The 9,867-nt window shown below is 38.8% G+C and overlaps 3 protein-coding genes across 7 annotated transcripts in view; 2 read left to right on the top strand and 1 right to left on the bottom strand.

Annotated features, from left to right (window-relative positions):
- Window positions 1-2,091, top strand: part of LOC106959688 (casein kinase II subunit alpha) — a 15,511-nt gene extending 13,420 nt beyond the window's left edge. For 3 of the 5 annotated variants that reach the window (XM_015052422.1, XM_015052423.1, XM_015052421.1), the window contains exons 11-13: window positions 147-295; window positions 410-499; window positions 1,692-2,091. In XM_015052422.1, coding sequence (XP_014907908.1) covers window positions 147-295; window positions 410-499; window positions 1,692-1,807 — 355 coding nt within the window. In that variant the 3' untranslated portion in view covers window positions 1,808-2,091. Of the gene's footprint in view, window positions 1-146; window positions 296-409; window positions 500-574; window positions 1,058-1,691 lie in introns of those variants that run through there. The other 2 variants (XM_015052425.1, XM_015052424.1) reach the window with 2 other exon arrangements.
- Window positions 2,092-4,098: 2,007 nt separating this feature from the next.
- Window positions 4,099-6,040, top strand: tp53rk (TP53 regulating kinase). The gene is made up of 2 exons (XM_015052408.1): window positions 4,099-4,355; window positions 5,425-6,040. The coding sequence occupies exons 1-2, from the start codon at window positions 4,151-4,153 to the stop codon at window positions 5,910-5,912; spliced, it is 693 nt and encodes a 230-aa protein (XP_014907894.1). The 5' UTR covers window positions 4,099-4,150; the 3' UTR covers window positions 5,913-6,040.
- A 1,780-nt stretch (window positions 6,041-7,820) lies between these two features.
- Window positions 7,821-9,862, bottom strand: LOC106959684 (serine incorporator 3-like; the record flags this gene model as incomplete). The annotated part of the gene is made up of 3 exons (XM_015052409.1): window positions 7,821-8,289; window positions 8,422-8,649; window positions 9,579-9,862. Coding segments are annotated over 3 exons (648 nt in total), but the record flags the coding sequence as incomplete, so codon positions are not given.
- Between the last annotated feature and the right edge of the window lie 5 nt (window positions 9,863-9,867).

Below are 9,867 nucleotides of genomic sequence, written 5' to 3'. Positions count from 1 at the left end.
TTCAAGTGGACTAAGATATTTACACTAAAAACTAGACCAAAAGTACTTAAGATTCTGTGTTTTTGCAGTGTATAAAATCAGTTTCCTTAAGATAATTTAATCATAGCAGGACAGTCTGTTTGAAAGCTGTTTCTGTTTCCCTGCAGACATTCTCGTAAACGGTGGGAGCGCTTCGTCCACAGCGAGAATCAGCACCTGGTCAGCGCCGAGGCTCTGGATTTCCTCGACAAGCTTCTGCGCTACGACCACCAGGCCCGAGTGACCGCCCGCGAGGCAATGGACCACCCGTACTTCTGTAAGAGTCCCAGGGTGCAGTTTTAATCCACAATGAGAGTGGGATTAATAAAACAAAACATAACCAAAAAAAAAACAAACTATTTTTTTCATTTATATCGCTTGTTGTTCACAGTCTCCATTGTGAAGGAGCAGTCTTGTATGGCTGGATCAGCCAACTTGCCAGGCGGTAACCCTGCTGTTACTGCAGCCAGCATGGTTACTGGTGAGGAGACATGCTTCACTCTTATTGTCACATTTCTGAAAAAGGCTTTCCTAATTTTTCTGTATCAAACTTCAGTTCAATTCAATTCAGTATGAGTGGCCATCTGCTACGACCGACTGCGGGATGAAAAGTTGAGGAGTTTTATAATTTGTCATTGCTGTTCCCCTTGATTATTCCGGTTCATTACCAGGTTCAACATATCTTAAAGTTTCTCTTCGTTTCAAGTAGAATAGGTGGAATCTGACAAAGATATTTTACAGTTTTTAAACTGAGAAATTTGACCATTGCTGCATAAAATCCGGTCTGTGAGGCAAAGGGAGAAGATGGAAAATGATACAGTGCAATATACGGGAATGAACGGGAAGTTTTCTACTTGCAATTCCACAGTAGCTGCGTTTCCGTAAATAATAGAACTGCGCAAATTGAAATTCGGAAAATAAATTTGCTTAATAGAAACACGGCAATTTTGAAAACAAAAACAACAACAACATGTTTTTCGACAAAAAGTTGTTGCATTGGGAGAAGGTGGTTTTTCACCGTTACCGAAATGGATATAATACAAACACTTCTTTCGGGCCACACGAGTCACGTGATCAACAGCCGGACGTTACTTCGTGGCAAAAACCACGAAGAAGAAGACAGGAAGTAGTTTTCTTCGTGTATTGTAATTGTTTGTTTTTGCTTTTTTTTTCAGACAATGTGCGGCTGGCTCCAACGGCTTACAAAAAAATAAACTGTGTCATTCCAGCGTGTTGAATCCGTAGCTCGTATCTAAAATCACAGACTATAATTCCCCCGAAACGCCGCATACTTAGCCGGTCCAAGTAGGCGGGGCTTGTCGCTCAGTCGCCGGAATAAGACGCCGACGTCTCTGATGGATGATGAGCGCTGGCGCCTTGGCTGAGTTATGAATATCTTATGTAACTAACATCCGTCGCTGCCATGATTTTTAAAGATTTATTGCGTGAACTAACTTAAGGACGTGTGATTTTATTTTCAAGTCTTATTTAACGGAAACACTGAAATTGCGAAATTGTTTTTTTTTTTTTTCCCTTCTCGACGTTAGCAGAATAGAGACAAAGCTTTGCGCAGCTCCTGTTTCTGCTTTAGCAGACTATCAACAGCTTCTAGTCTACCATGATATTGTTTACTGTCGTTTTGCCCACTTTTTACCTGCTTGTCTCCATGTTAGGTATCTCTGCCTTGCCAGCCTCCACTGCCCTCGGCCCTCTCAGCGGCTCCACCGTCTTATCGGCTAACACAAACGCCATGAGCAGCCCGGCGGCCGCTGCCGCTGCTCCGCAATGACAGCCAGCGTAACCTCTCCATCTTCAGTCCAGCATGACTCTGCCCGAATGTGGAAAGGGCCAAAGCGGACAGCTGCTGCTCCACATACCCTTTCGCCACATAACCCTTTGAACAGGAGGCCACCTTTCTTTTATTTATTTTTTTTAAATCGCTTTTCTTGTTTTGTTTAGGTTAATTTTTTTTTTACTTCTCCAGTAAGATCCAAAATGTTAACTTTATACCTGAGATGAAATTTTGTCTCAAAAATGTACATTAGTACCTCCCTAGGATTATTTTGACATTCAGAGCATTGAGTCCAAGAGCATGTGTTGTTTATAACATCTGTGGTCACAATTCTGACTGTGACCTTTACTATGAGTCTGTGTTGGTCCAAAAGACCAGCAGTGACCAGACAAGAAGATGGAAGTGTTTTTAGGACCACCTGGAGCGCATTCTATACAGTTTAATTAATAATCCACATTATTTAACTCCATAATTAAGGAGAATCACCATGCCATATAGTCCATCTCTTTGTGACATGAAGCAAAGAGATGGGGAAGGTGTACAACGTGTCAATTTACCTTTCACTCAGTTGTTTTTTTTTTAATTGCTAAACATTAAAAATGTTTATTACGCATTTTCACTTGAGATTCAACAAATACAATAACAAATGTTTTTTTTGGGTGTTGGACTTTGTCCTCAGTGCAGCCAGAGAGGCGGGGATCCGACAGCATCTCAGTTTTTCTGACCGATTTGCCTGCAGTCTGCTTTGTCAGATCGAGATTTGTTCTTCTCTCTCAAGAATCCACGGCTCTTCCACGTTTTCAAACGACCTCTTTCTTAAACGTGCTGCTTTCAACTCATTGAATGATTTCAAGTGACTAACTTGATTCACGTCAAGATTTAACCAAAGTTTACCGTTAGTTGGAAGGCGAGACTGAAGAAACACATATTTAATTTGAGTTTTTACACAACGTCTTTCTGTTGCCTGTGAAACGATAATCCTTTTCTACTGACCGCTGGTCAAAACTCCTTTATGTCGTTTGGTCAGATGATTGGCTTCCACCAACACAACAGAAGCTGTGAGGTGAAACCACGCTTGACGAGTGCTTGCAATGAGGAACTTTCCAAACCTGCTGGATTTAACTTTTTTTTTTTTTCTTTTCCAATAAGTCAGAACATGCGCAATATACATACATATGGAATACATTGACAGAGAAGGCAAGTATTCTAAAGTGTGTCTGTGTAAATAAATGTTTTATTTGTCTGATAACTTGGTTGGGATTCTGTTTCTTTAGCGATGCCCCTTGAGGCTTCCTCTCCTTGGGTAGAGTGTCAATGACGTCTTCTGGATATCGGTCAAGTCAGCAGTCTTTCCCAAGATGAACTAGCTGACAATATTTAATTATAATATCCATTTTTTTATTTTAGTTTTTATCTGTAAGAAGTGATAGCTTCTTACAAGTGATAGTAATGAGAGAACCTGGCAATATGTAATTCTGCTCATTTCTCATCTCTCTTCAATGCGCCGTCTGGGATTAAGTCCTTTAACTTCAGTGTGAACCGAAGCGAAGCTGAAATTTTAACAACTTTGTGGTAAACGAGGCCAGAAAATGAGTTCCTCTAGTTCTGCGTGCACCGGAACCTTATTACATCCTGTACAGATTACAAAAACGTGGCAGTGAAAAAGCGGCAGAAAATGTGAAATCCCAGCTACTGGTGGATCAAATGAACAAAAAATGTATTAGTGATACAAACAATCAACTTACAATTAGTTGTTAATCGATAGTTTATTAGATGTGACAGACCAAAGCGGACATTAGCTAATAATGTCCGCTTAAACCTTTTGTTGGTGTTGCAGTTTGAGGCATTCTGATTGGTCTGAAACACAGTTCACAGCTTCTTCTGAATTTACCAGCCAAGGCAGAAGGTAAAGGGTTTTCACATGTGTTATAATCTCAGTGCAAGTAAATGGGATAGAAAGTTTTTTTTCCTGAAAAGAGGTTGTAATATTACAGATTAACACAAAAAAATTTGGAACACTGCAAAAACACAAAATCTTACCAAGTATTTTTGACTTAAGTTTTAGTGCAAATATTTTAGTACACTTGAAATAAGACAAAAGTAACATACAAGGCGAAACAAATGTATATAAATTTCTTGATGAAAAAGGGTGTGTAAGGAAAAATTAAAACAAAATATATATATTTCGGCTTTTATTTTTAGTTTTGGTCCTTCATACCACTCCATTCCAGTGGGTGGCGAAAATACACATCGAAACGTTGCTTGCCAACCGCTATAAAGACAGAAGAAGAAGAAGAAAAAGGAAAAACATTCTCTGTTGAGTGGACTCAGTGGAGTGACATGGCGGTCCCACAGTTTCTCTCTAAGGCGGAGTTGATCAAACAAGGAGCGGAAGCTCGCTTGTATCGGACAGAGTTCTTAGGAAAGCCGACAATAATCAAAGAAAGGTTTCCTAAACTCTACCGACATCCAGAGCTGGACGACAAGCTGAACTCTCGCAGAACAGCTCATGAGGTCCGCTCCATCCTGCGCTGCAGAAAAGCAGGTAGGTTCTTGGTGAAGTTCGACAGACATTCACCAGTGTTTATTTATAAAATAATAATAATAATAATAATAATAATAAAAGCATGCAGCGATGTTTTCATATCATGTGTTTAGTCCCTTCGTAACGCAGTAGTTCCCTTAAGAACCATCAACAAAGTTCTAGTCATTTGGCAAATGTCTGTTAAATAAGCAGATTTGTACTTATTGTTGATGAAGGCAAATACATTTTTTATGAATTGCCTATTGGTCTGTAGCTTGGTGTGGTTGATTTTTGATTTTAATGAGATCTGAATGACTTAACAAATATGTACGTAATTGATTACACCCATTTTTTGCATGTACTGGCTTTTAAACCATGATCTGTTAAATCATATTTTATTACATCAGCCTGTCCGGGAACTGCAGGAGGAAATTAGTGTTTTCCCCATAACCTGGTATCATGCATCTCTTCTTTTAAAAAGTTAATGAAATGTACTTGGTCTCTGCCCAAATAAATAAATTGCATAACAGTTAGTCAAAACAAGTAGACAAACAACAAAAAAACAATAACTTCCAGGTAAACATCCATGTATTGATTGAGTTCATCTAAAGTTGATTGATCTTATCAATTGACTATTTATTCATTGATAAGCAGTCATTCTCCTGTGAACCTGAGTTTTCTATTGTATCAAGATGGCTGACTGTCTTTTCATAACGAGAAGGGCTAAATGTCTTATATGTTCAATAAAAAAAAACAATTGAATTTCTTCTCTCACCTTATTAAACTTAGACATATGTGTGAAACATGGCAACACATAAACCTCTTAGGTTGCTGTCTTTCATAAATGAACTTTTCTTAAGAAAATTCACTGTAAGCTTTTGTTTTCTTACAGTGAACTCAAAATCTTGTCCAATATTTTGAGTTCTATATTATATGAATTTATATTTATATTTTTTAAATAGTTTTACAAAAGAACCCCAAAAACTATCAAAATTTGAATTTTGTTTAGAAACCGATATTGGTTTGGTGTTTCTTATTTTTTACAGACTGATGTAAATTTACTTGACCATGTTTTATTTTTCCTCATCAGGTATTCCGGCTCCAGCTGTCTACTTCGTGGACTATAAGAACCACTGCATCTTCTTGGAGGAAATCGTTCGCTCCTCAACTCTGCGTGACCACATCAACTCCGTTCAGCGGAGCGACTCCGGCACGGACCTAGGTCTCCACGAGCTAGCTGAGAGAGTCGGTCAGATCTTAGCCAAAATGCATGATGAGAACGTCATCCACGGCGACCTGACTACCTCCAACATGCTGCTGATGCGCGGGCTAGAGGCCACAGAACCGGAGCTCGTCTTCATCGATTTCGGCCTGAGTTACATTTCGGCTTTGCCCGAGGACAAGGGTGTGGATCTGTTTGTCCTGGAGAAGGCCTTTCTCAGTACTCACCCCAACACAGACATTTTGTTTGAGAAGCTGCTAAAGAGCTACGCTGCCACCTCCAAGATGTCGGCGGCAGTCATCAAAAAGCTTGACGAGGTACGGCTGAGAGGGAGGAAGAGGTCCATGGTGGGGTGATCATGAAGGACAAACACTTACTTTGAGTTTGAGACGAGTGGTCAGCGATTGGACAGGGTGAAGCTATTATTCTGTATGTTGTGCTATAAATGAAATAAACAGACTTGTCAATAAAATGTTGCAAGTTATTAATGCTTCTTTTCACTTACATTGCAAGTTTAGGTTCCCTCTGTTTATTGTTCCACAGAAATTGATAGGACCTGTGTGTTAAGACCATGGATAAAAGTTTCCACACCTTTTGATCCAATTACAGACTCATCCTCAAAGAGCATAAATTTGATTAACATGGAATAAAGTCTGGGTGTTCAACAAGCAGGAGTCTTAAAGTCAAATTCCTGGTTTGCAGGATGCAAATAAAATAAACTTTACTTACTAATAGTTTCCCTTGGAATTCATTATTAGTTAAACTTTATCACATCTACAGAGGTATATAGGATATTTTGACTGATTCAAGTGCAATAACTTGACAGTCAAATCACTGAAAAGGAAAAAAAATTATCAAAGATCACTCAATAAACATTGGAATATCAAAACATTTGTTTTAATGATGCAATATTCTTGTGTTTTAGGTTAATAAACAATTGTCAAATTATCATTCACAGATAGTTGACAAAAATCATTTCTATTATTATCGATAATAATCATACAAATGATAAATATCACTCCTGTGAGGGTTTCTCCATAAGACCCCATGTCTGTTTACATGGGCATTGAGTACATAAATGAGTTATAAACCCTGCAGAAATATAAAGCTGTTAACGAAAATATATTTCTCTTAACATCTACACAAATGGTTTTCTCATCTCACAAAACTAAAAATACAGCAGCTGACTGAACATTCCAGTCTGTTGGGTATCATTGTTTTTAGTAGGTCTCAATTTAATTTGTTTGCACTCACGATTTAATCAATGTATAGTCTAATTGTTAGAACATTTTAAATTAGATGTAATATTCCACGATTTAATCAAAATTAGTATAATCAGTGCTTTATGTTAGATCACATTATTAAAAGAGTGTAGGCCACATACATTCATTTGAAAATGTTTCTAGATTATATATATATATATATATATATATATATATATATATATATATATATATATATATATATATATAAATATATATAAACAAAAATTAATAAGAAAAATCTTGAGCATACCAGGGTTTCTCCCAGTGTATTATAAGCCTGGCGGGCCACCAGGCTTTACTTGTGCCCCCACCAAGGTAAGCATTGCTTATTTTTAAAGTCTTTTCAAAAGTTTTGCATTTTTTAAGGCTTTATAGTTGGTGCTCAAGTATTAATATACCAATCTTTCAATAATACATAATTATCAAGTGATATTTTCAAAATTCCTGTCTACCTTAAACATTTTTAACTCAAAACCACGACGGGCCGCTGGACGAATGACTGACCAGGTGCCCAACCATCGGGCTTAGCAAGTTTTCAGTGGGAAATCTTGCATAATATATGTTGGGATGTGTGTTAATCTCAGGTCATTAAACCTTCTATTTTAACTCAGTGCAGGTTCATAAAAGAGGTGGGGAGAGCTCTGTGTGGCAAAGTCTCAGGCAGTTTAGGGAGTGATAGCTCTGTGGAATGCACCAGGCGGCTGATAAACTCGTTCTCACGTCTGGGATAGAATATTTTGTATGCTGCATATTTCTGATCTCAGAAACTCCTGCATGTTTCTGATCTCAGAAACTCCTGCATGTTTCTGATTTCATAAACTAGTTTGAAGCAGTCTGGAAGGACGGGAGCGAGGGAATGGACTCAGTCCCACGGCCTTGAGTAACACCTGCGTTGTAGTGGGCAGAAAGCATCACGCGTTGCCTTCTTGACTACAGGAAGCCACTAGGCTCTTGTGTTGACTTCTGGGTTATTATCCCCTTGTTAGACTCTATTCTCTCTTTGGTGTATGTTAAGCTGTTCAAAAATACATGTCATATTTCTGGGTTTGTCTTCCCTAAGAGCAGCGTACTTCTTATTTTAAGGTCAAAAACACAAGTATATATATATATATATATGTAAAAGAAATGCGTCATGCAGAGATACACTATTTACATTGTACATAAGGAGAACCCCAAGCTGTACATCACACAGCAGATGTTTCCGTGGATTGCTTGTCTATCTATACATTATGTTTTGGCACACAACCTGATCACCAATTCTCTACAAATAAAAACAGTTCAGCCGTTCCAGGTCCATTTCCACAAGAAATGATTCTGTCCCTTGTCACAGCATCAGCTGAAGTCTCGGTTGGGGAAAATCATAGGGGCCACAAGGGTCCAAATGTAAAGGGCCAAACACAACCAGCTTGAGGAGACCTTTACCCACACTGTTGGCCACTTGCTTGTTATGGTGTAGTCTGCGTCTGGGCTGTGAAAAGGAGAATCACACACAAAAAACTAATTTTTCTAATGAGACATATTTCTATAACAGGTGAACAAACTGTCCCCAATGAAAACTTTAAAGTTGAGCTAAATGTTTAAGAGTGCAGGGGTCACTGACCTGTACCAGTTGGTGAGTGTCATCATGATGTAGAGGGAAGCCAAGAAGAGCATGAAGTGGAAGAAGGAGTAGCTGTACTGGACCATGTCTTGCTCATTGTCCTCCACCCGCCTGGGCCCCTGGGAGTCCTCCAACATGCCACTGCTGCTGGACCCCTGATTGAGGACAGCCGACTGCTTGGAGGCCATGGTCAACTTGTTCACCTGACTCGTGTTGGAGGAGCGTATGCTGCGGACAAGAGATATCGGTGACAATCGGTGTCTGAAATATTTCACGACCACGATTATTTGTAACATAACAGCACGACGACGTATTATGTTCCAGCTTTCTTGTAGATTGTTCACCTTGTTTGGAGTCAAACTGCCACACAGCCAAGTAAGGTGGGCACAATAAATTATCTAATTTTTTTTTAATTTCCTCTATTTAACCAGGTAAAACCCCATTGAGAGCCAGATCTCATTTTCAAAAGGGACTTGGGCAGAAATATGCAACATACGACAACCTGGTCACACCAAAGCACAAGTTTAAACAAACTATGAAACAGTTTAAAAGCAACAAACATTCATTGATACACATTCTTTATAGCAATTTGTTTGCTGCAGAGGTGAGATATTTTCATATTTTCCTAAAAAAAACAAACATAAAAACACCTACAGTAACCTCAACAGGCCTAACCTAACCAAACAGGCCAGGACAGCTACGGGGTGAAACATCATCCGTTTCAATAACCTCTGCATCTAATGTTCTTCTGTTTACAGTCATTTGAGTCCAAAACAAGTCAATCCATACTTTATGCAAGTATGGAAAAATGAGAAGTGAGTCTGAACAGATGTTTGAGTTTCCAGACTGTTCTTTATTTCATGTTTCAAGGGATCAAATTAATCAATTCTGAATAGCAAATGTTTTTTTGTTTTTTTTTGCTTTTATTTAGATTTCCTTCAGTTTCATAAATTGTAATGAGTGAAGTTTATAAAACTAAACTTCCTACACTGACAAACCAGGAAGTTAGGTTTCATCCAGGCTCACTCAGGACACACTATGCTTTTTGGTTCACAGTTGAGCTGTTTTTTCGCAATCTGGACAAGTACAGCTTTCTACCCTTAACTGGCAAACTCCCATGGAAATGAATTGGTTTATTTATTTATTTATTTTTTTACCTCGAATAAAGAATGCACAGAACGAATATAATCAGCCCCACGATGCTCTGGGCATCCCACCACTGTAAGTAGGGGGACGTCTGAACAGGTTCCTCGGCTCCGATGATCACCACGGCCGTCTGGTTTTCTGTTTCCAGGGGCCAAATTGTGGGAGCAGTGATCTGCTGGAAGATGCTGAGCAGATTGGGGTTGCATTCTCGATCTGAACACAGCAACACAAAAATATTCAGCCTGCACCAAGAAGAGAAAACTGCTAATGCAAAAACAATCGTTGAAAGATATTTTTTGG

This window comes from Poecilia latipinna, unplaced genomic scaffold, assembly GCF_001443285.1.
Source record: "Poecilia latipinna isolate Pla-1442-1.1 unplaced genomic scaffold, P_latipinna-1.0 Scaffold1109, whole genome shotgun sequence".
Classification (NCBI taxonomy): Eukaryota; Metazoa; Chordata; class Actinopteri; order Cyprinodontiformes; family Poeciliidae; genus Poecilia; species Poecilia latipinna.
The sequence above is the reverse complement of the archived record's forward strand: the minus strand, read 5'-3'. Positions and strand labels throughout refer to the sequence as shown.